A 27594-nucleotide genomic window follows, 5' to 3' on the forward strand; every position below is an offset into this window, starting at 1 on the left:
TCAGAGATTTTGTATGTGAGAATTGCAAAATAGATTCCATACGGATAAGATAAAGCACAGTCAGACTGACTGAAATGACTTACAATCACATATGAAGTCATGTCAAAACAAGGACAAGATTTTTAAAAAAATCCTCTAGTCCTGATAACAAGACCCTTTCTTGAGGACCAGAAATCCATCTGGTCGATATTATGCATAGGTACTTCTGTAGCCATGTGATATTTTGACAAAAAGAGCTTAAATGTACTGCCTACACATCTTTGTTCCATCAAAAGTATTTTCACAAAAACTTCCAAGCCACCCCAAACCAAAAAGGAGCATTTTTTAAAGTTCTGCCTCAGCATATATATAGCTATAAAGAGCAATCCATCAATTTGAAAGTTAAGACATTTAGTGAATAGTTTTCTCATATAATATTGTTTCAAGGACCCCATGGTTACACTGAGAGTAAAGAAAAAGAACATTAATTTCCGAGGGGCTCTTGCTTTTTATTTTGCATTTGACATCTGGCTCTCCAGCCAGTCATGTTTCATTCCTTCACTATTTATCAATCACACATCTATCTCATGTTGTAGTACCTGGGTGGTCAATCCTATTTGATAGGCCAAATGAGTCTATTCAAGGCACTACCATGCCTTGCCAATCACACAGCCAGGCATAAATTCATCATGTGATTAATAGCTACTAGCTCTCCTTCTCCACACATCACATATGCTCCGATATGTATGACCCTGACCTGGTAGCCACCGGAAAAGAGGGCATTGGACAGTACCTAGTGAGGCAGGTGAACTCTTCTGGTGGCTGCAAGTTGTCCCATGCCAGAGGCTGGCCATTTCTGCACTAGTATAATGACAACATGCTCATGCATCTGTGGAGAGGACTTCTTTACAGGCCAAGTCCCACAAAACAGTGTTTCTACTGCTAAGGTCAGGTAAAAAGGCAAAATGAAAAGTGTCATAAAGAGGACATTGATAGCACAGCAACATCAACATTCGTTATAGCCTTTGTTGTCTTACCTTGAGACAGAAGCTGGGAAATAACTATTTTCTTACAGAATGATGAGCCAGGCAGGTCAAACATGGTCTGCCTTCAGGACCTTATTCTGCGTGATTATCATCACCAAGAACAACTAAAAACGCACATTTCTTTTTAAGAAGTGTTTATCACTGAATTTTTTTTAAATTCGTGTTTTTATTTTACAAATGATTTGTCAGCCCTTCTCTACAATAAAGACTGTATGAGAAAAATCCCTATTATTTCTTGCATACCTTGATGGCTTAGATCACCATGTAGCTCAACTTTAGTTTTGATTTTATAGCAATGTATCTTAATTAAAAATGACTTCCTGCCAGTGCTTGTGACCTTGACAATTAAAAGCTGAAGCACCATGAAGTATATATGAAGTACATATTTCTTCCTCACCATAATTCCGAAGCCTCAGGTTTTTATATTATCTAGGATGGAAGAAATATGTCCTAGTTTTCCCCAAATCATAATTTTATTATTACACCAAACCTGGGTTGTGGTCCTGATTCCAGGAAAAGAAATGAAAGTAAATATGCTGAAATTTTAACATCTTGTGGGTCTGAGTTTCAAACACAGGAAAACTGTGCTTGAAGCCCTCTGACTCTTTTGGAACCTCAAAACATGAACTGTTTCTGATGCACACCTGTGAATCTGCTTAGAGCAAACTCCCAGTGAAAATGATGAACAAGCTTTGGAATCTGTTCTGATGAAAAAGAAAGGCTTAATACCGAAAAGACCGTGCAAACAGATGGAGTGCGAATTTTACTTCAGTGGGAATGTATATGAGATTTGGGCTATCTACACTAACCACTACTACAACCTCTCATGCTATGCTGACTAGATCATTCAGTGCAATATTCCTCCTTCCCAATGCTGGATCAGACAACTACATCAAAACCAGTCATACTTTCTGGATTTTAGCTGAGTGACTTGGCCTGGCATTGGATTAAGTCAGTAGAAAATCTTTCTTCATCTTTAAGCAGGGTTCTAACATCTGAAATAATAGATTAGAGGTGGGAGAATCCTTCAAGTAATTTAAATACACAATGTAAAGTATTCAAGATTGCTGTACTGTGCACTAACCACAGGTAAAGCTGTCTTTGAACAGCTTTAATGAAGTGCTTAAATAATTAGTTACTTTTCTAAATGTTTCTTTTACTTAATGGTCTTTGATAAAGCCCACAGGAACAGCTTGCTTTGGAACTTGTTACAAATAATAACTGAACCTAACATTAAATAAATTTAAGAGTCAGGTCTCATGAAAACCTTCAATGTAACAGGCAATGAGCCAAGTTTCTTAGAGGTAGAACATGAACTTTTAAAGCCATTATTCCTCTTGTAGTTTGCGAGGACTCCTTTAAAAAAAAAAATCTTAGACTGGGGGAGAGATTGCAGTAGAGGGGCAAGGATTTATTTCTGTTGTTGTTTGGTCCAGTAAATCTGCAACAACATGCTTTAACGGATAATGCCATGATCAAGACTTTGATCTGATTACATGACAAAGGACCTAGAGTGAATGTTAAACTTGATATGGAATACAGACTGTATAAACACAAAGTTACTGTATGAAGCCTTTGAAGAAGCACTAGTTTACTAAGCTTAGATACTACAACTATCTGTGGACTGTCTTTACAGATACAGTCATTCTAATATATTCAACGGGGTCACAGTAAGTTCTTTGGATATTCTAGTGTAGTTAGGAGTATATCCTTGGTGGACTAAATTTAAGGCTGTGAATTTCATATCCACTTCACTGAAGTTTGGCATTTGGATATTTTCAGATACGTTTTCTCCAATGTAGCCACTAAATTGAACCTCATCCTTATTACTCAACTGTAATTTAATTTCAGTTAAAAATATAGCTTTTGAATTTTTATATGCAGACATCCCCATATACAAAATATAATCTAATACTGATAAAAGCTTAAAAAATGTTTCCTTCTCCTACTGAAAAGCCTTTTCCCCTTTATCTTATTACCCTTGACACCACAAAAAATCTCTAATCTAATGTTACTGACAAGTATATTAAAAACACAAACGTAAATCACTATATCCAAATATTATCAAAGTCTGACTGGGAAACTATGATTATTAATGGATCTCGGTATTCTACTATGACTCACAATTAATCCTAATATTGCTGGATCAGTTCAACACTGTTTTAATAGATTTGCCAGAATAAAAAATGTTATTTGCATACTAAGATACTATATAACTTAGTAAGTTCTCATTACCATAAAGAGAATCAACAAGAACACAAAGGATGATTTTTAGACTATTACAAAACCATTAATCTACTGAGAATCTAATAAAATTTTCTGAACATGAAATAATATTAAAGGATACAGAACACCCTAATTTGCCTTTAATGTGGTTTGCTAATTTCTTTCAAATGAGATACACTTTTTAAACAGTTTTAAGTTAAAAAATAGCTTAATCTCATGACTGTAATTTTTATTTGCCTTCAAAACAATCTCAAACCTAACGAACCCTCTTACTTCAACAGTTTTGGCAACAAATATATTTCTAAGAGGCAGAAGTTCCATTACATATGCATTCCAACATTCCAATACCTTGTAAGCATAAAATCAAATCTCCTACTGATCTTTCATTTGGTGGTGGAGAAAGCTGTATCACCCTTCTAAACCTCTATTTCCTCTCATGAGTGCCACGTGCCTTTTTCATGCTGTCCCATTTAAATATTCATGTAGGAAGACTACTGTGATTACAGCTTTGATAGACGAGGAACAGGTAGAAAAATTACCCATCCAAGACATAAATATCTCATGCCTCTGACCGTGTGTTTGCTTGCAGGGAAAGGAGAGAGAGGGAAGGAACGGAGAGAGTAATACTGCCTACGTGAGCTTTTTGGTGATCTGAAGAGTAGTAATAAAAAGAAAAGGGATGACTAAATATTACAAGCAAAGATACAACATATACATGGGCTGAATATCCTTCACCTACCTTTGTATTAAACTCTACCGGAGAGGTATAAAAGTCAAACCTATAATGACTTTTGCTGGCACAATGAGTTGGAAATAGATGACCTCCAAAACAACAGAAAAATTGAGAAAAGTTGTGGCTGCTGCATTTTTTTTCCCCTGAAAGCCAATTAAAACTTAGTGCATTTGTAACCTGGTATATTAAATAATAGACCATTACTAAAATCCAATGCCTTTTGATTCTTTCCAAAGAGTCTGTTTGTTAAAGCTCTGACTGAAAAGAAAAAATACTTTAAAAGGAAATCATATATTACAGGGAGTGTCAAGTAGTTAAAATTGCCATGGCTGCACGCTTCCAATTTGTCCCTTTGCCAAGGGAGAGCAGAACCCACCCACTCATCCTGCAGTGCAGCATCAGCAGGTCAAGTACTAGAAATAATACACCAAAATGGCAGAACTATTTCAGCACTTTGAGTTTTACTTCTGGAGGCAGGAGGGATAGAACATTTCTGCTTAACCTTCTCTCATTCTCTAGAAAATGACTTACAGTTAACCATCTCAGTCATTACTATTTCCATTTATTGCATGCACTGCACAGGATTAACATAATTATGTAATTTAAAGTGATTAGACAGTAACATTCAGCCAAATAACACTGTCTGTTGAGGAAATGTAAAGTAAATAAACTAAAGTTCATATCTTTTCACCTGAAATGGACTTAGGAGAGCATTTGTTTGAAAAGGGGTTATGTAATATGTGTTGTTTGAGCTGAGCTTTGATCACTGTAGTTGAAATTCAGCCCTGCCAAGGGATGGGCAGAAAGACAACATGCCCATTAAATTAAAGACCTCAGGATAAAACTACTTGGTGAAGGTCTTATGCTGGCTCTTGGGTTTGCTGCCTTAAATCATCTCTACGTATTTTAACCCTCTATGTGGTGCAGAGAAATGTTTTGGATCAATGAACTACCTTCTATTGCAGTTTGCTAGTCATCAAATAATTGCCGGCTAAATCAAAATGTCCATACAGAAGATAAGGCTGGAATCAAACCGAAGAGGTCACCTAGCCCATACCCATGACAGCTGGCCTACATCTCAAGCGTTTCTCACAGATATTTGCAAAGACTAGCATTGATTAAAATTCCCCAAGCACCGCAAGCAATCTAATCCAGCACTTATCTAAACCCAGCGACAAGAAATCTATTCTGCCCGTAAGAAAGAATCCATTCTGAATTTCTGACTCTAAGCTGAGAAATGTTGGGCTTTCAAGTAGAAGAAAAATTCATATCAACTCAAATCCCCGAACAAAGCAAGCCAACATGGTGCACAGTTAATGTGTAGATCATGAAAATCAGCATCTAAGGAACAGCACATTAGAAACGGCTGTCATTTTTTCAGGGAGAAATGAGACTTTTGAAGGTCCTTTTTAAAAACATCCATAGATGGCATTGAGCTCCACTCTTAGAAAGGAAATGTCTCTTTTCTTATGTTAACTTTATAGTGACTTTAGTGAAATAATTGAAGAAAACATAAGAAAGAAGAGTAATTAAGAAAGATTTAACACCATCTTATATGACCTCTATTTCCAGCCAGCAGGGAACACGAGTAACACATTAAATAAAACAGATTAATACATCCAAAAGCGCTAACTATTTGTATGCCTTGCACTACAGTCAGTTGTTTCAGAGAAAGAGGGAGAGAGAGCAACCGAGCCAACAAAAGGTATGTTCCTAAGAGTACAAGAGCACAGAATGCAAGAGCACCAAGTATTGCTCCATATTTTCATGAAGTATTACCTGAAAACTATTTTACATAGAAAATGTTCCTTTTTTGTCAGTATATTCATCTCAAATAGAAAATTCCCCACATATTTCTCAAACTGCCCCTTCTTGGACATCGTGATGCAAAGATCCCTTTGCAAAGTAGCTTTCCGAGGGAGGCAAAAAGTGTGTTTTATTGTACTTTATCTTTCTTCTTTGGAAATTCTGATCTTTCATTAGCATTTCTCATACATTCTATAGTTTCTGCTTCTGTAATTTTATGAAAGATTCCTCTCCTCACACCTCTATGCCATTTTTTGATCCAAAATTTGCTTCCTCATTCTCTTTTTCCCCTAAATCTCTAATCTCTAGTTCCTGTTCAGGAACCAAGTTTTCCACCACTTTGAAACTCCAGTGTATGTAAAAACTGTGCTTAATAATTACTTCGGTTTTATGAACATCTTCCACATTTCTTTCCAAATCCTTGAAGGAAGTTTCCAATACAGAGAACTCAATTCTGCCATGATTTCTTTCATTTCTGTTCCAGCAGAAGATACTTTCTTCCCCCTTCTCCATTTTATTTTGCCTGCAAGTGAAGCACCCTTTCTACCTGAGATCAGAGAGTTCCCTTTAAGCTATGCTTTGTTGATTCTTCTTTCTGGCAGGCTATAAAGAAGTGTTTGATATATGCATCTTTCCTGTTTCCTAACATCAGAAGAAAGGCTGGGTAATGTTTAGAGGTCATCTTTTGCTAATATAACTAGAAAAAAACTTGTGGCTAAGTGGGAGACCGGGAACATAAAGCTTCTTCAGTAGTATCCAGAAGTACAACACTACAATAACCTACTCCAAAAAATGAAGGCAGGACGGACAGAAAAAGGAACAAGCAGACTGACCAAGCAATTGCTTGCTAACTGAAAATAGTAGCTCACTCCTCATTTCCTCTGAAGATCCCAATGACTTGAATAACTATTAGCTTAATGGGCCAGTTGTGGATATTACCATGGCCTGGGAGCCACAGAGATGTGCACCAAGATCCCTGACTCACAAAAGGAGATATTGCAAATGGGGACTGCCAGCAGGAGTTGTTTGCAGGGGAAGTGTTAGACATGGAGAATGTTATCAAATAAAACAACAGAAAACAGATAACTGAAAGATGTGCCTATGCTTGTTTGAAAAGAAAGTCAGTCATAGATGCACAGTATAGAAACAGAAATTATGAACATAAAAGAATCATGACTACATAATTAAATAGCCTGTTAAAATTATTTTTTTCTTGCCTTAATTTTCCATCTGATTAAAATTTCCTACCAAAGGCCCTCAGACATATAGGGCTTTGATTCTGGCAATGCATTACAATTCTGGCAGGTAGTCAGTCTTTTATTTTTATCCCTCAGTCTTTTGGTCTCTTATTCATATATTTCTTATCATGCAATATTTTTTTTTTCCTCTAGTTACAGTACATATGTAAACAACTAGAATTATTTTTGGAGTGCAGAAGCATAACATACTCTATTTCCATTTCTAACAAAAGATCATCATTTTTTTTTTTTTAAATTATTAGGTTTGGGCAAACATTTGTCTGTAAACAGGTTATATTTATTAGGTATTTTATTTTATGCTGCTGAGAAACTGTCAAGATCCCTAAACATGGCCAAATAAAATTAACACAAATAAAAATATTAAAATGTTATTGTAAAATTAAATAACATTCAGACCGTTGACACACACTGATAACTTTTCAAAAATATTTATTATCCAGTGACAACATGCTCAGTACTATGTGCATGTGAAACCCACCTCCAAAATCTCAAAGACTAGTTTACCAGAGCGCTTAAGAACATAGCAGACACGCTAAATTGCTTTACTGAATCTCAAAATGCTGAAGTACATCCTTAATGCTTTGTCAGCTCCAAGCCTACTTCAGTGAAAGGATATCACATCTGCAGCATTTACATCTTGGCTTTTTTTCCTGTGAAACTTAGTAGAACTAATTCTTGATCAAAGGTTTGAAATATTTAATCACCGTTATTTGTCATTGCAGTTAGTAACTCATGATATGCTTGTTTTGTCTGAATGATCATTTTTAATGTTACCATCAATACTTTTTAATGCCCAGTCCACATATATCCTATGTTAGATTCGTGAGAACCAAATCCAAAAATGCCTTTACACATGTGTTCATGCTTTATTGATTTCAACTTTCACCTATATATCCTCTGCTATATATCTTCTAAACATTGTTCTATTACTGAATCAGCAACTGTACATTTTAAACCCAAATAAATCTACAGCAGGTTTAAATTTCTGAATTAATTGAAATCTCCAAATTTAGCTGCCCCCAAAAATAGCCCTCTTGTAAAACTGTGCAACTTGGAGACATCATTCACTTTTAAGTGGCTTTTGTAAAAAATTCATGCTGAAGTAAAAAAAAAAAATGCTGGCAAACACCTGTGCATGTTAATGCTTAATATGTCTGCTACAATCAGCAAGTCTGATCGCTTTGACAGCTTTTTAACCTGAGCTGCTGTCGTAGTTTAGCCCCAGCCAGCAGCTAAGCACCACGCAGCCGCTCGCTCACTCCCCCTACCCCGATGGGATTGGGGAGAGAATTGGAGGAGTAAGAGTGAGAAACACTCCTGGGTTGAGAGAAGAACAGTTTAATAATTGAAATAAAGTAAAATAGTAATGATAATAACAACAATATTATAATAATAATAATAATAATAATAATAATAATAATAATAATAATAATAATATACAAAGCAAGTGATGCACAATGCAATTGCTCACCACCCGCCAACTGATACCCAGACAGTTCCCGAGCAGCGATCGCTGCTCCCTGGCTGACCCCCCCCAAGGTTATATACTGAGCATGACATCATATGGTATGGAATAGCCCTTTGGTCAGTTTGGATCAACTATTCTGGCTGTGCCCCCTCCCAGTTTCTTGTGCACCTGGCAGAGCATGGGAAGCTGAAAAGCCCTTGACTAGCATAAGCAGTACTTAGCAACAACTAAAACATCAGTGTGTTATCAGCATTCTTCTCATCCTAAATCCCAAACACAGCACTATGCCTGCTACTAGGAAGAAAATTAACTCTATCCCAGCCAAAACCAGGACAGCCGCTGACTCCAACACTCCTCTGTCCTTCCTGTCCCAACTTCTGTCACAGAACCTAATGTTATTGAATGCCAAGACCTTATTCTAAGCCCATCTAAGTAGTTGCAGTTTTTCTGTTAGAGAATATAATAACTACTAAGAAATTCTACATCATTAATACATTAATGGATATACGTATTAGGCGTGGTTTTCATACATTGAAAAAGCATGAGAAAAAGACATGCTAGAAATATCCTGAATTAATTCTATCAATATTTGTCTGCTGCACAGACATACAATGTGTGAATATTTTATTGAGTCTGTAAATTGTCCTTTGTGTGACATTTTGCTTTCCCTCTTTTCCAGTCAAATTTGTTGATTCCACTTGGTCACCTACTTCTTGTACTTCTTTGGACCAATTTGTCACCCCAGTCATGCGGTCAAAAGGGTAAAAAAAAAAAAGGCTTACAATTGTTTCTTCAAACACACCATGTTGGTTGTGGTGCTCCCTCTGAACTTGAAAGAAAAAATTATTGAGGGACATGCAGCAGATGAGAAAGAGAACACAACTGTAGATAAGCTCTGATCCTTTGGAGGTATTCTTCATCACAGCATTTATAGAAGTTTCTTCTTTCTTAGGGTGGGTTTGTGGCTTGCTTTGACATCCTCATATTATGGTGCTCTCAAACTTTATAACTTGTTCTTTTTAGCCATATGATTAATTTTCTTGAAAACTGTACAGTTTTGAAAATTTTCATTCTTTCTGTGAACGTTCCTCATTAGAGAGAAGTACAGCTGTGATGTATTTTGAAACATCTTTTATTGTGTCCTGTGCAAGCTAATGAAAATACTATTAATAGTAGCAAGTGATGCGCAGGATACACTACAAAAATAGCATCTTTTTAACTGCTGCAGACTGTCTACAACCATGTTACAGCCCTGACTCAGCAATCTACTCCTCTTCATCATAGGACTTGTGCAACATGCTGAACTGTAAGGAGTGCACTGCACCCCCACTAATTTACATGGTCATTAGGAAAGAGCCAAGTGCTTTGTTGAATAGGAATGGACCGAAGCATATAAATGTTTTACTGCAGTGCAGGCCATTATCACATTCTTTTGATCTATATTACCTTGATCTACATTTAAATTTGCGTACTTCTCTGAACTAGATCTCATCATGGACCAGCAAACACAAAGGAGTTGAGAGGAAGTCATATCACTGACAGGGTGAGACTGGAGGTCCACTAAAATGTTACTGAGCATTTCAGATAGCACGCCAGCTACAGGGTGCTGGTTGGTGCCTAAAAGAGCTTCTGCCCAGAGGACAGCCGTGCTGAGCAATAGAAATGCGCCCGGTCTTCAGAGAGCCACCTGCCAGCTGGCTACCCATCCTTTCAAGCCTGAGAATGTAAAGGAGGCCCTAATTCTTGCTTATTTGTGGGTGAAGGGGGAAGGAGGAAGTGAAAGGGCCACAGGTGTTTTCATTTTTTGCTTTTATAACCTATTTTAGGTAACTCTTCCTTCTCTCCATGGTATAGTTTGATAGCTTGACTTGACATAAAAGTTATCCAAGGTTCTAGTTCTGCATGCTACTCTTTTGAAAATCTGGTGGAGACCCTTGGGATCTTGTTGAAGATCCAAGATCTCTGGCTACCTTTGAGGGAGTATCTGAATACCATATGTTCTGAGTTGTCTCCTTTCCTCAACCTGCTACCTGTGCACACAAGCTATATAAATGGTCATATGACATATGTTTCCCCTTTTATCTTGCTCATAAGCATCTTAGGTTAGAATTACGTCTCGAGCACATCTAGCAGGAAACGCTTCCCAGCAGTCCAACCATACAAAACAACGTAAAGGGCATCTTTCACCCAGCCAAAAACCAATGGTGACTTTTGTGACAAACTGACTTTTTTTCCTGGGAACCTAAAGAAAGGTCCTGATTTGCCACTTACATATGATTTGTCAGGAGGAACTTCCCACTAACAATTTCAGTTCACATTCCATGTATTATACATTGGCCAAGTGTGACTAAAAGCTTTCAGCTGTAGCTTCCCTGTACAAAAGTTGTTCCATTTACCGAAGTATTGAGTCTAGTTATTTCCAGAAAGTGAAAGTTCCTAACATGTCCAGCGGACGAAACACAAATAAGATACATCCTTGAAGGGGGAACTGGCAGCCACAAAAGTAATGAAAAGCAGTTTGCTTTATCATTTGCTTGATGTAGCCATTTACTTGGGCATTCCAGGTACTTCTTCATATCTACTCAAAGGGCAGGAGCAGATCTATATATCTCAATGAGTTCTTACAGAAATTATCAATATCCTCGATTTTAATAATTTTATCTCTCATTTTTAACATGCAAAATTTCAGTCAACAGTCTGCTTGCTTGTTCCCATGCTACAAGCTTCTGGCAGCACGTACTCAGTTTAATGACAGGCTTGGTTCTGTTCCAGCAGATTATTAAAAAAAATGTTCCGATGAAAAAACCAGATGTGTTTAAATAGCTACATAGTCCAGTCAGACAATTTGAGGGTTTTGGCTGTGTTTTCCTCTTACAGACCCTTATCAGGCCGATATACACATACACACAGACAGTATTCAAAGGAGGGTTTAGCAATGTGTTTGTGCTTAAGTTTCATGATCTGCTAAACACATTACAGTAGGTGCATTTTTGTTGCTCTGTTTCCATAGGCAGGTTTATTCAAGAGACCAAGTAGCTTAGCTTAACACTAGTCATATAAGGTATGCATTGATTATTTCTTTTAAATATGACTGCTTAGAACTTTAACAAGGATGCATATATACTTTAATACTTGTCAACAATTTACTGTAAAAGCAGCAAGGTGGCTGATAAACTGCCAATTATCCTTCTTCCATGTGCTAAATTATTGCTACATATTTTTGGAGATCCTAACAACAGTGCTGGAGAAAGGACATCAAATGATGCTTAGAAATGTGATACACATTTTCATTTCACACTCCATCAGTTTTTACAACTAGAGCTCCATGAAATGTATGAGAATACTTGGCTAACAGCCATATCTGGTGAGGTGTAAAATAAGGATCAGATCTCTTTTTAAAAGATTTTCATTTTCTTCACATGACTAAATCAGATGTTGACCTTTTTCCAAAATATATTGCAAATATTCCATACCTCTACCCATCAATTAATTTTGAATCTCTGAACCCAATTTTGACCTGTTTTAACAGACATGTAATCAATACACATTTTAAAACCAGTTTTGTAAAGCAAAATAAACAGATTCATCCTTCCACTAAACTAGAACTGAAATACATTGAATTATATAATCACTGGTGTTAAATCTTTTCAGTTGTAATAAATTCTTTCCTTATCCTGCACCCTGGAACAAGAAACAAGTGTATTATTGCCTTCACAGTCAGCAAAGTAAAGCTATGGGCATCAGCAAAAACATCTTTTAAATTCAGATTTCAACCTGTCAGGAAAGATTAAAGCTTCATGCATACATAAAGGGGGAACTATAAAATGATAACAGATACATAGCATGTAATCATTATGCTCAAACAGCTGCTGTTTCACCAGTGTAGTAAAGCAGAAAATGCCTTTTACTCACCTCTGTTAAACCAGAAACTTCTCCTTTTGCTAACGGTCTGGTGATGGATGCAGTGTAAACTCTGGCATTTGACACTGGTTGCCCCTTCATAAAATGTTTCCCAGCTTCATAAATACTCACTTCTACCATCTTACCCATTAACAGAGGATCCTTTGGCACAAGAACCTTTCAAATAAAGACAAAGACATAGTTACTAAATACCACAAAGGACATCAGTGTCTCCAGGTTCCACTCAGAAAACAGATTTTTGATAAACATCAAAGCAAATCCTAAAATTTTAGTCACCAGCATATACTATAGCCCTGACACACTTGACCAGTAACATCTCCAGCTTGCATTCTTTAAGAGCTTTGCAGTGTTAGCTCAGCTCTTTTCAACTCCAACCAATTCCATGAGTCATGTTTTTTGATTGATGAGAAAGCTGAGCCTGAGATGCAACATTTGAATCCAGACCCAAACAGTTCCTAAGGGCACTTGTGCTACACAATTCTAACAGACTGCTGTAAAGCTTCCTATTTTCATATCTACCCCATGATACTTTTTTTTTTTAAATGTTTTTGAGTCTGTAAATGCTTCAGGACAGAAATTATGCCCTTGTTTCTGTTTGCACAAGCCCCTATTTTGATTGTGCAGGTCCTTTGCAGCTGAGATGCATGATTGACAATGAATGCCTGTAAAAATGGATGATTGTGTTTCTTGGGTCAGCAACTAATGCCACCCTTTCCTGAATTTGCACAACCATGATATCAAACAGTCCCATAAGAACTTCACAAAAAAGACACCACATAACAGATGTTCCGAGGTCATGCATATTAGAAAAGAAAGAGCCCAACATATAGGAGCAACATTTTTTGCTGGAAGAACAAACGGCATAAAAGGGCTCTAAAAATAGAGAAGGAGTTAAAAAAGAAAAGCAGAGTAATTTCCTGATTAAACAATGAAAACCTGAATCACAGGGACTTATTTAATCACATTTACTTGAAGCTCATCTACACACAAATGCAAGCTTTTCAAAGGTGATGAGCAAATACATATATCTTGATTTTTGGATGCTGAAATTGAAATGCCTTAAAATGACTTGATTTTTAGACAACATGCGCAGAGGATTTTCAGAGGAAAACTCTGTGCCAACCACATTTGGAGAGCATTTTGTTGCCAAACAGTGCCTCTCCATTTTTACCTATCACAAGTGTTGGTTGGCCCACTTGGAGGAAATTGTCACTAGTAGTTTCGCTTCTTCCTGAAGGCTCAAGGTGTTCATGACTGTAGGAGTTTCCAGATCCTAGGATTCTGCTGAGCTTCCTAAGCATCTTCCAAGAAAAGCCAGCATCTTTGCCTTTCAGAGATGGGCAAGTTGCGACTAATTGGAACTAAGTTGCAAACACAAAGCAACACAAAACAACAAACACAAAGCAAGACCCTAATGCTGAGACAGTATTACAATGCGATTAGATCACAGTTCTTGCCACATAATTCATCCCAGGCAAATTTAAATCTAAGGAGAATCAGGTAACTAAGTATCACTGGGCCTGTGACCTCTCTAAATCTTGGTATCTCCATATGTGAAATGGCAGTAACTAAATACAAAACCTCAGGGACAGACATGGGTAAGTGACTACTACTTCAGAAAAAGAAAGAGGCTAAATGAAAACATCTGGGAGGCAGTGTAAACAACCAAGCAGCCAGGCTTGGCTTGCACTCATACATTTTTCTGATATAAGTATCTGTTAGGAAAAAATCCACAACCGTATTTCTAAGAAATGTTATACCAACAGAAACCCTCACCTTGACCATTGTTCTGGTAAAGTACCCTTTGGTCAGTTTAGACTACTGTGTTCAATGAACTATCTTAAACTACATCACCAAAGTCTCCAGTTCTACCAGGGTGTCTGTCAGTGTAGCTCTACTGATGTGGCTTTAATAGCAAACTCTTTTAATATAGATGAGCTTAGTGAAGAGACAATAGGTTTGATAACTATTTGAGTTAACAGAACATTACACCAGGACTTTGAGCTTCAGCTTCCAAAGCGTAATATGACATTTAGTGACTCAAGAGTGGTTTTCAATTTACTATCATTAAATTTACTGCTATTAAAGTTAGTCACTAGTACCAAATCTTGTGCTTACCCTTGTCACACGTCACACATGCCACACATAAGATTTGAGGGAAAAGACATACAGTTTAATAATGGGAAGTATTTCTTCCATAATAAAATTTAAAATTACTCCCTATGTTATTATTTTATTTCGTATATTTTTTACTAGTCCCAGTCAGGAGCTGTATGAGGTGCTGTACAAACACCCCATAAAACATCAACACTTTTATTTTTTTGCACATACTGCTTCTCCTTTAATTAATGAAATTTCCATAAAACAAGCATTGAACACTAAAAAGCCCCAAGCAATTTCTTTTTAATCTCTATATGGAAAACCATGCTCCTCAAGTCTGACTGATAAGCTACAAAAGCAAGGAACAGCGATATGTAAGACTTAGACAGAGGTCAGAGATGTAACAATAAAAAAAAAGAGATTTATCAAAAAAAAAAAAAAAAAGAAATGGAGAAAAAAATAATTAGTGAACCAGATATCTAACAGAAACAGATATTTCAAGAGCAGTAATGTTACTTACTACTAAGCAAGAATAAACAAATAAATGCTGTAACATAACCCGGAACTGGAAGAAAGCACTATTGGTGACTACATAAGCACACCCCTCATCAATAGCCTCTCCAGGTTCAGACAACTGAATAACTAAAGTTAGCAAAAGCAAACTGTAGACAGCTCAGTGCAAGAAAATGGACAACAAGCCAAAGGCAAAACCAGAATGAAATCATGATGATTCAGAAAAGCCAATTTTATTGGTTTTCAGCAAGTCATCTGCTTTTGAGCAAAAATAATAATTTTGTGAAATAGATGCTGTACTTCCTTCCTAGCTCAACGATAATGTTTCTGTGTGGAAAGAATTCATTTATAGAAAGTACATAGAAGGAAATACAACATATCAGGCTGACTGTTAATCTGAAGAAGCTTCTGACCCTTCTTATTGCTTGAAATTATCTTTTTTGCAAATCGCATTGTCTGAAAGGATTTTCTGAAAGATGTATGGAAATTATCAAGATTCAACTATTGAGAAAACAATGCTTTGGAGACACAGAAATTAAAATTACTGCAAGCTTCTTAAACCATTTAAACAATGTTATTTGGATATACAGCATGTATCTTCCTTGGGCTGTATACTCAAAGAGCCACTGTGTATTTCTTAACATACTTTCAGGTGAATTGTATTTACAACACAGAAACAAAATATCTCATAAACAAGTCTTGATGGTCACACCTTTCCTGGAAAATGTTCTTATTTCTTTACTTGTTTTTTGCACTGTGGCACACTGTGTTGCTGAGATTATCAGAAAGCAAAGATAAAACAAAAAGATGTTATTTTGTTTATTTAACCATACCTGCTCATAGAAAGGATTGTGAGCAACATAGTAATTGGAATCAAAGGATTCTTCTGTTACCAGAACCTGCTGCCTCTCACCAACCTGGAAAATAAAAGACAAGAGAGATGACTCAGAAAACAAAAATAATGAATTATACTCAGAAGAAAGCTGCAACTACAAACAAACACTCTTAGCAGAAATAATCAAATTCTCTGACGAAATTCTGTGTCAGCAAGAAAGCGTGGCAGAGAAAGCCCTAGTTCAAACTGTCTAAAACTTAGCAGGTTAAAAGTCAGAACTGAGAGCTAGAACTGTGGTACTGTAATGGCTTAACATGAAAATCCAGTTAGAAATATAAACCAATTTTTACTTATTAACACAATAACGAATAATGTCAGATGTGCACAGAGTCCGTTACGGCTTCATCCAACTAATGAAAAAACTCCCCTTCAGCATAAAATTCTGCAATCAATCACCAAAAGGGTAACAGCTCCTCTCCCTCCCCCAGCCCTATGACAAATAAAACAATTATCAGCATCTGAGAGAAGCAGGGAACCGCACAACTTCTAGATGCCATTAAGCTCATCTATTTGCCTTCTTTTTTTTTAAAGCCACCCTTGTTATTTACAATGATAGGGCATCTCTTTATTCCTTCTTGGTAATTTTACTAAGCTGTACTCATGAGATCATGTTGATTTCCATGATAGTGGAGTCAACACTGCATATTACAAAGACTCGATGAAGAAGAGTTTTTAACAACTCACAGACACAGCGATATTAAAGGCCAAATAAAGGCTAAAAAGCCCCGTGTATCAGTTATACCTCCCAACTTTCAAATGCACTAACACAGTTTAAAAGAAGCACCAGTTTTACAATTAGTTAAATGGAAGACAAACCAGTTGCATTTAGCTGCCAAGTAGATATGCAACAAAATCTGAATTTCCCCAAAGTTCAAAATCCCCTGCACAATACTTTTTGATTTTGTCTATTACTGAGTTGTGTAATTAAGTTAACGGTCAAATTTCTGCAAACCTTGGAGGACATTTAGCTCACATTTTTAGTCTGAGCCCATCTCTATTTCTTTTCACCTAAATATGCCCTGGATTCTTTCCAAACTATTTGACAAATGCATTCTGCAAATTACAACTGTCTAGCAAGTTAAATTTACTCACTGCTTCTATTGCTGCCACTATTTTGAGAATCAAAAATGGTTTCGCATTTTACTTCAAACTTTTAATATCTGTGAGCAAAGCTGCATTCAAGACCCTCCCCCATTCCTGAAAGACTTCCACAACATCCTAGTGGCAACTGTTACGTAGAAGTTTTAACACCGCCATTATAAGGTCCATGTAAATTAGCAAGAAGATGCAGATCAGATAATAATGTTTTGATTCTTTAAGGTACAAGCAGTAAAAGAGAAGATTAGGATTTTCTCCAACATTCTATGGCAGAAAAAAGAGCATGAAGAAGAACAGCAATATCACATCTATGTTACAGTATATATATATACACACACACACACGATACATATATAATTCTCCACTCGCCAAACAGAAAGACTTCATGGAATAACTCTGGCCTGGCCTTCCCTTCCCTGTGCCTGTACCCGGAGTATTCCCAAAGTAAACCCGGGAGAGCAGGGGAGACAGCGAGTGCGCAGCTCACCTCCCCAAAGGCAGTTAGAGTTAATTCCCAAGGACCACAAGCGTGGGGTACGCCGCAGAAGGGGCACAAGCCCTGAGTTACAGACCCAGTAACAGAATCCTAATAGTAGAAAAGATGTATAGTTTTGCATACTTTTAAGAGGTGTTTAAGAGCTGTTTATAGCACATTTAAAGTTTCCGTTTGTGTTTCTTTGGGAAGTCTGCAATTACAAATAACAACAGACGCAACATACTCAAAATTTTAGTAACCTAAATCCAGTGTAACTGCTTACCATTCCCCAAAACAGTAAAGTGTTTTTTTCTTTCAAGAAAACAGTTATTCAATTCAAATCCCCGGAGGAGTTTTGCAAATACATGTCAAGAAGGCACTGGAGATAACTACGCCAGTAGTAAGATTACAGGGAACATTTCCCCTGAACGGATACGCTTTGTTATTTCTATAATATTTGAGACCATAGCTTTTAAAATCACAACCCACTATCTGCTGTACTACAGTACTAAAGTCTCAGATGTCACGCAATATTATGAAAAAGAGGAGGACAAAATGTTAGATAAGCCACACTCACCCTTGGGGAAACACGCTATGACTGAAAAGCACCAAGGCCAATCACCAAGTCATGTCCTCATATTGTATCCATTATGTACCAATACCATAACTTAGCAAAACTGGCTCAATGCAATACTGGGTCTGTAATTCATTTCACAATTGTCTTGTGGTTCCCTGGTTCTCTCTGGTCATAATGTTTCGCCTTCATTGTCTCTACGAATCCTCCCTGTGATTAGTAGTCTAAGCTACGTGTGTTATCTTTCTACTCTCAGATGACAGAATGGCAAGCATGATATGCAAAAAATAATAATAAAAAAAAATTAGAGGGAAGAAGAAAAGAACACCTGGGTTTGATCATTTGATATAAGCAGTGGTTTCTTCAGAGACACATAGCCAGTTTTTCTTATCTTTGCTTCCATGAGCAAAAAGAGCTCAGGTCTCCATGTCTCAGTGGGCCAGATGAAGCTTCTGGGCTCAGAACTTCTCAGGAATGGGAGGAAATCAGGAAGACTAGAGTCATCACATCACATCAAAACTGTGGTATTAAAATTGAGTACCAGAAGTGCAGAGGAGCCGAACAGCCTATACCAATTTACAATACATACATACATACACACAATCACAAGACAAAGATGGCATACTTTAAGGAGTACAGGTAAAACCAGTAATTCTTCACTTGCTCAAGTTACTGGGTTTATAGCCTTGGCCAAGGCTGAGCTCACAGAGAAAGACGATATTCAGCTATTTGCAGACTCTTTTGCCGTAACAACAGAAAAGGAAAATTCCATTTAATGAGTTAGGCCATTGGGTATCCATGATCTACAAGACTAATTGGCTACATGCATTTGTAAGACAGAAAATAACTATCTACCCTGCATCCAAATATAATTAAGAAGAAATGTAAGTACGCAGAATGCAGCTTTGGTATTGAAATTTGTTCAAGAAGTGGAATATGTCATCATTTCTGCAATTATTCCCCTGGGATCTCTAAGTGCCTAAGTTTCACCTCTCTCAGAAAGAATTTAAATATGCAGAAACCAGACACGATATCTAATAACAGTCATAATTATAATAACCTTTGATGATTTTTTTCAGGCATGTACCAGCAGAAGTAATTCAGTATCTTATTTTTATTCAGATTCTTTCATCTGCTTCCACAGGTATGCATGAGTTCCAGCTCTCAGGGAACTACGATTCTGACAAAGCATCTGGAACTGAGGAAACTCAGCCCTGGCATCCCAGTTTGGAAAGATTCCTATTGAATCAGGATTTTTTTTCTTTACGGAGGATAGCATGAAAACAATAATGAATGACAGCAAAAAACTAGCCTGGCAACCTCCCCCATCCCAAGATGGACTGGTCACATCATTTACACAAGGAGAACTTGTTTTCACCGAAAATAAGGCAACAAGCACTGCTGGTCCTATCACTTCCCACACTGGAACAGCTGCCAGGTAGTTTGTAAATCTCAGAATTAGTAATCAAATCACTTATGAACTTTTATTTAATTTTCATTTATCCTGCAGGAAATTCTGACATGATAATTCTGTAACTCAGTTTTTCCTTTACCAAATACCATAAAAAGCAGTTTTTCCAGCTGGCTGATTTTCTAAAATGAATGAACGGTAAGAAATGTCAAACATCCTTCTTGGCTGCAGTCAAATTAGGTTTGTTTTTTTAAACCAAAACTGACTGAATCACATAAAACACAAGACTGAATTTAAAATTCTACAACAGTATGGGTGCAAAAGATGGGCACTGTTTACATGCGTTGATAGAATATTGCTACATAATGTCAACAATTATACTGTAATTATACTCAGATAACCTAGGCTCCTAATCTTTTTTTTTCAGTTAATGAAAACTATAATTGTTCCAGTTTCATTCGTTACTTATTACAGCTAGAGCATGTGGCACATGATCTTTCTCACTGTTTCCTTACTGTTCTTTTATATGAATTTTGCTAGTTTTGTTTTTAAGAGTCTCTGGCTAAAAAAAAAATTAATAATCACTGTATTTCTATACATCTCCCACAGAAGAAGGCACACTGCAGAGACAGACATCTCCATTGATTTAGAGACAGTTGCCAAAGCCTCCTTTCAGGTTGAGTTCAATTCCTAGTGGAATCGATGAGCATTTCTCCATCTGTGTTGAAGGAGGCTGGCTTGGATTCTGACCCCAAACGTTGTGGAGCCTACTTTGTACAAGGCTTGGAAGCCACACAAAAAGCTACTTTCCTTTATGTGTTATTTAAATACATCATAAAGCAGGCAATAAAAAATACACACTGTCACAATTTATGTGTGTACATTTTAGCAGATTATTCTGATGTACAGAATATTTCTCGTAAACATGCATATTTTGACCTTTACTAAGTATAACGAAGTTTAAGCAAAAGTCATTTAGAAAGTGTTCATTCTACAACAATTTTGGTATACTTCTCTCCCAATTTTTCAGTTGTGGTCTAATTATTTAAAATAAATTTTAATAATTATGCAGATGATGTGTCCTTCCCTATAAAGCAGAGAAGAACTGCTGGACCTACTTTTTATGAATCACATTAATCCTTCTGTAATTAGAACCCAAAATTCTTGAAAATTATAATTAAGCATTCTCTAAGCCTTCTATTTACGCATTGTAGGTGTTTTCTCCTCCTGACAGACAAGTCTAAGTGTGCCACAATCTCCCTGTAAAAAGGACAAAGTTTGTAGAAACTTATGACATGGTCCCATTTTGGTGATACCAGAACACATCTCTTCCCAAACTCTCCTTTGTACTGCTTTTTTTCTGCTACTTAGCACTGCTGCTCCAACATTTAGGGTGTATACATATCTCCCTTTCTAAAGGTAGTACTGGAGACAAAGAATGGACTTATCTCAGTTTTTCTACAGTTGTGAGGGTCTTAAAATGTGGAGATTGCAACACAGTAACATTAAAACAGTTCTGCTCCTGAGCATGGCAATTTTTATGCCAAGATAAAAATACTTTTCTAGCTTACAGCATAGACAGCTGTCACTTTACTATGGCGTATGCTACCACTGCTGTCCAATTCCAGATGAATAGGTGCCTCCTTTTTATTATGTTGTTTCGCGCATAACCCTGTACAGAAATGCAGCAACAGAGTGACATTAATATTTAGAGTGCTGTATCTTTTACATCATACAAGCATCGATCAGGTTAATCTTTACAGCATGGGTCTGGCCCATTTTACACCTGAGGAAAGAAACAGAGAACCTGACCACACCAGCGGTGCAGACTAAGCAGCAGCATTCACCACATGGATTTCAAGTATTCGTAATTCCTCCTCCCAAACCTAGACAATGCTGCCTCAGTCCTACAATGCCATTAATTAGCAAGGAACACAAAATTCTCAATCTCTTACACAGATCACAGAGCTATGTATGATCTACAAATAAATGTGTTAAAAGATAGTGGATATTACTGGTCCCACTATCTGTATCAGACTGTCCAGTGCGGCTAAATTTGACCATTTCGTACTTGCTATGAGTCAGTGTTTTTCCCTTACTTACATTGCTCAGTTTTTTTTGCAGCCTTGGAAACAGCACTGGGTGGTCATCTTCACACGTAGGAAAGTACTTGGCTCTTAACTAGAGAACTCCAGAAGCCCAAGTGAAAAGCAGCCAGAGCTCATCAAGGTGTCTCATTTCACTGCCAACCAATAAGGCTGACTTTGTCAAACCACCATTATTAAACTGCCCATCTTTAAACAAAGCTGCAGGAATTTTATTTTAAACGGATTACATAAAATGTATGATTTATAAAATAATATCTATGGAAACTGCTTTTGTTTGTTTGTTTGTTTTAGGCACACATGCTTCAGAAATACTGCTCTTTCCACAGCATCATTCAAGAACTCAGAATGGACACAGGCAACAGATGCCCACAGGACAAATGCTTTCAACCACTTTCTAGGCTGGCCTGAGGCTGTGCAAGCAGGAAGGAAGGATTAGGTATAAATTAAAGATAGGCAGCTCTAATAGTACACAATCAGCACAACAAAAAAGTGCCTCAGACCTTCAGCAGCAGGCAATGCAGCTCATTAAAAGCAAGTGAACACCTTCTCTTTGGTCCCCTTACGGATTTGTTGGCACGGCTATGGGGGAGGGAAAAGGTAGGGAGAGAAGAAGGCGAGAGATGGAAGTAGACTGCTTCTGCTTTCCTGGCCCATTGCTCACGCTTCAGGGTAAATAGATCCTTTCTATTACTGTGCACCTGCATCTGACTGCTTCATTTTGATTTGGTCTCCTGCTGTGAAAACGTAACTTCTTCCAGCACATACAAACCCTGCCATGCAGCTCAGATGAAAATTATATTCAGAGATGTGAGCGGTGACCTAAAAATGACAACTGGTCCTCAAAATATCTGATTCCTTTTAAATTCTGTAAGTCTGCATTTTGCTTGTCTCTCCTTTTCATTGCCTAGAAAAGGGGTAATAAAAGTAGCATGTTGACAACGCTGTCATATTAGCTTTCTAAATTTTATTAACTGTGTACAATATTATAAAAGGAAAGTAAGTTTTCTGAAATGGGAGAGATATACATATTGCTTCTTAAAGCAGTCTCTCTTGTTGGATCCTTCTGTTGTAAACCTGGGTTAAAGCAGTAATTGGATGAGGTGGCAGAATTGGGTTTTATTCTGGATCCGGCACAATGTTGCTAAGGGACTCTGGCTGTTTCCTTGTGCTTTCTGAAACTCTGTTTCCACATGTGCAAAATCCAGCTCTGATTGTTACACAGCTCACAGAGTAGTGACCACAAAGCTGGGGAAGTTGCTATAGCAATAGAAAATACTCTATGCAGACCTGGTATTTGAGACTATCATGTAGCATGAGCACTCAAGCAACTGCCTTAATGTAATACCAGCAAAAGCCTTTCGCCTCATTCTTCAGATGATCTAACAAACCCCATAAAACTGTGGCAAATATCCACAGAAAAAGTCTAAATGAAAAGTTCAGTTCAAAACAGGAACAAGAAACGTCTGACTAGGTAAGGTTTAAGGTCTTCCTTTCATACCCAAAACAGTTCACAAACAAAACAAAAAACTAGAAAAACAGTCTGCCCTTAAGGAAACTTGACATTTAAAATATAAGTATAGGAAACTATACTATTAATGGTGATCTTCTAGAACGGAAGATGGAGTTTAGAGGAATCATTCAAAAATATTTGCAACTTCCAGCCAGTTTGGCAATCACATGGGTTCTGGTGGCATGAGTAAACACATTTGGGTTCTTTAAATTTTACATTGCTTTTTTTAAACAAGCTAAGCCTGTGGTGAAGTGAGGCTACCAAGCTTAAAAATATGATGGTCTTTGTTAGGAAAGACCATCCTTTCAGCTTCTTCAGTGAAATTATTTAAAATTATTTAAGATTGGCTGGTTTTGTTGGAAGCAATTCCTTAAGATACACTGCAAATTTCCAAGTGATTTAAGCATAATATGAAGTGGCAGTTGCTAAGGCAACAATATGCAATTCCTGTTTCAGTGATCTCTTTTAACAGCTGCATAAGCCCAGAGAAGTATCAGTTATATGAGAATTTATAAATCATCTCGGTAAATACCCTATCAAATAACTTATCCAGAAATTACTTTAGGAACTTGCAATACCAATCTGTTTTCTTAGACTAAAGCCTTGTCTACACTATGGAAAGAAAACTGCTCACCAGTGGCTCTGTCAGAAGGGTGCTGATATAGCACAGACCTCTGTAATACTGTGTTCAGCACAGATTCAGCATCACCAGCTGTTGGAGACAATTGCCAGTAAAAATAAAAGGCCCTAACATAAGCATAACTTCAGTAAATCGCAGGCAGAACTGCATGTTGCTTCCTCATAGACAGCAGAAAGCAGGAAAAAGTTGGGAGTAGGTGAAAATACTGGGTGCAAGAACACAGATGACAAAGTGAAGCTAGCATCGACACAAATCAACAGTCTATACAGCCTTCCCCGACATGATACTGGAATCCCCACAGTAAGACTGGATGCTCATGGAATACATCTATAGCCTGATTAATCAAACCTGTTTAATCAAATACACCAAAAAGAATGCTCCAAGAAGTTGGGCTTCTCTCCAAAATATCAATATAATTTTTCTGCTCATCCTACAACTGAAGCCAATGTTCTCTGTTCATCTCATCTGAGAACAAAAGAAGAGCAGATGGGATAAAACAGAAAAAACAAAGGTCCAAAATGACCTTGTATGCAAACCTAACCCCAACTCTTCTCCCAAATCCACTAAAAGCTGTATTTATACATTTAACAACACACAAAATAAGTAACAAAACCTTGTTGCAAGTTAATTAACTTAGAATACAAAATGGTGGCACTAACTGAAAGAGTTATAAAAAAAGGGCATAAATATGTATCAGCTTTCTTTTCAAAAGAATAATAAAACTTCTTTTGCATACATGAATCACAGGCTACTAACAAAAGCATCTGAACATCGTCAGAAGCTGATAATGTTAATGAGGATAGGATAATGATATTATTTTCCTTTATTTTGAAGGTAGCCAACATATGATCAAAAATTACACACTTCAGGGGTTTTCTTCAATCTAAGGCGAGGTAAGACCCTAGAACTGCTGACACTTCGAGAGGCATAGTGCTGAATGACAAATAACATCAAAGGCTTACAGAGGGACCAAAGTGAATGATTCATTAAACAGTGATAAATGTCGTGTGACTTCGTGTTGTTTAGAATTTAATAGTCACTACTGTCAAAATAGTTGTGATGTATTTTACTGTTTTTAAACAGTATGCCAATTATTTGCATATAAAAAAGGTAATGAAAAGAAGCACCTCTTCATTAGCATACTAGAATAATAATTCTGACCAATTCTGTTATCCATTAAAGTTAACAGAAATCAGTCCAAGAAAATTGTAAGATAAATCACTTCTGTTCTAGAAGAAAAAGAAAGAAATGACTACAAAGTTTTTCTTTCTAACATCTTCTTTATAACCCACTCAATTCACAAGTCTATGCACAAAGTTATCACAGATATCTTAATTGTGTGCTGTTGTATATGCCTCTGCACACTACCTTTTGCATGACATCAGAAATAAACACGTCAAATTAAAGGCCTCACTACTTTGTAAGTTCTCTTCAACACCTATACCACTGTGTGAAACTCTCTAAAAAGTCCTTACTTAGTCCAGAAATACTTTAAAAATACTTAAGTATACTTAATACTTAAGAAACACTTAAAAATTGGAAGACACTAGGGGTTCTACAATCTTTCAAACTAAGCAGCAACATCCTATGCTGTAGTTGAATTTTAACAGGACAAAAAGTGAAAGAAGCTGTACAATTTAATTGCAAATGAAATTAATTATTGAGATGGATCAACAAGAAACATGCTATAATCTCTAATGCAGGTGTTAAGACCATATTACAAACCTTTTGAAAAAAAGTTTTTAATAAAAAGTTACAGCTGATGTCAATATTTTGACTGCAGTTCTGTGCATATCACATCACTAATCAGACAATATATTAAGTTCTCACCTAGCAGGTTTCAAATTCCAAACCAAGTGTATTGGTTACATTGTCAATGAAACCAATACAATGGTTTGGATACATACACGAAACAATACAGTAGCTAGACAGGCCTGAAACTTCTTACCATACGAAGTCTTTGCTAACAGAAGAGTAACAGAAAAAAAAAAGATTCTTCAGCAATTGCATGACAGATCTTTTTAACCCTCTGGGTGGGTATGGCAAGAGGAACCATTAGACACTAGATTTAAGTGTCTTCAGCATACATGACAATGGGGATTCAGAGGAAGTTTTACACATTGCTCAACAGTTTTGAATAGTCAGGAAAGGAGTGGCTCTGTCAGTCTTTACTCTTTGCAAACCATCCTCAAAGGAGGTTGATAGCTGTGAAACAGGGCCTCAAGAATAAAGGATCTTCTTATGCCTCTGTGACAAAAGCCTGGACATACAAATAGAATGTGCCACATAAATACAACAATTCTCCAAAGGAAAAATGTTACTTCAATTTTGTATTTATGGTCATTTCCCTTTGTAAGTAATCTGCTATTAACCACAGTCAAAATGCAACATAAAATCAGAGGCATAGGAAACAAATCACCATTCATTAAAAGAAATGTATTAATGAATGGGGCACACTAGGCAGAAATCACTGTTGTATTCCCATAACTGCTGTCAATCCTGTATTCTAATGTTCTCAAAGCCAGACACAGGAATGTACCAAAATTATGTGGAAACACTTGTGAGAAAAGTCCATACATTTGTTTTTGCCGTTGCCTTCATTCAATCTTGGATCATATCAGAAGGTCAGTAGTATGCAGCATTTTATTTTTCTACCCTGCCCTTTTTTCTCTTCTGCATTTCCTCCTGTCAGGGTACTATTTTCGCCATACCTGACTGGAATCAAAAAGCTGAGTAAGAATAAACAATACTCCCACTCCTGAGAAAAACTCTTCAGCAACTTTAGACTAAACATTCAAGAACAGCAAGATTTCTCCTAGTTTCTTTCCTCCTTCTGCTTATTTCTTACGGAATTGCCCAACACATAATTTTATCTTACTTTTCTACCACACCCAGCTTGAGACGATTGTTCTTTGTATTTTCCCTGAAAATTGCCCTGCTCCTGAAGGGACTCTATGAACATGCCTCATATGTGCAAGAGGAAGCACAAACGATTGCTTTAGTTTCATCCACGTTGAGATGCTCCAAGCATGGAGGAGAAAAAGTGATGTCCCCATGAAAAAAATGAAGCTTACTGTTTTCCACTTTCAAAATCTATGCCCCTTTCCCCTTTTACAGCTCTCTACTGTACACCAGTAAAGGCAACAACACAATAAGCAGCCGGTTTCCAAAGTAAAAATGCCAACAATTAACCCTAAATTGCCTTTTAAACAATTAAGATGGGGGACAAAATAAGCCACTCCTAGGTCGTCTTAGTCACTCTTACACTTTAACAGCTAACTATGAATTCTCCAAAGCGAATTCTGGATCAGAATCAGCCTCACCACTCTCATCACCACCATCAGTTAGTTCAGCAAATCACGGAACACTGCCAGCTTCAGATGCAACAGCAACGTGTTTCCATGTTGTTAGGGATATGGTAAATCTGTTGCTTTGGATACCAAAGATCAGATCTTAAATTTCAGTATTGTCAGAAGCAACGTGATCAACCATGCACATTTTCACACTGTTTCTACCAACTTGGGGCACGCTCAGGGATGTTCCCCATCTGATGAGAGAGGAAAGGAGGCTGTGCTGATTCCAGACTTTTCAGCAAGCCAGACTGGGAGCTGACAGCCGGAGGCTGTCATAGCAGGGGACAGGATTTCTGTGGCATGGTGGTGAGAAGAAACCATGCCATGCTTTAGAAGCCATTGTAACAACCCCTTGAACTCAGTAGATGTTGCTTACTACCACATATTACAGGATAACTCTTTGCAACTTTGATCCATTTTATGCAATTAGGGCAAGGTCATAATTTTCCCTAGCTCTCTTGTTTGTTGCATCATTATTT

At 37.1% G+C, this 27594-nt stretch overlaps 1 protein-coding gene across 1 annotated transcript in view; it reads right to left on the reverse strand.

The window, feature by feature from the left end:
* The window catches only part of CDKAL1 (CDKAL1 threonylcarbamoyladenosine tRNA methylthiotransferase), a 432229-nt gene that overhangs the window by 13363 nt on the left and 391272 nt on the right, over positions 1-27594 (reverse strand). The window contains exons 14-15 of the mRNA XM_075704904.1: positions 15885-15968; positions 12430-12594 (exon numbers count right to left, since the gene is read on the reverse strand). Coding sequence (XP_075561019.1) covers positions 12430-12594; positions 15885-15968 — 249 coding nt within the window. The remainder of the gene's footprint in view (positions 1-12429; positions 12595-15884; positions 15969-27594) is intronic.

The sequence above is a fragment of the Pelecanus crispus genome, chromosome 2 (genome assembly GCF_030463565.1).
Source record: "Pelecanus crispus isolate bPelCri1 chromosome 2, bPelCri1.pri, whole genome shotgun sequence".
Lineage (NCBI taxonomy): Eukaryota > Metazoa > Chordata > Aves > Pelecaniformes > Pelecanidae > Pelecanus > Pelecanus crispus.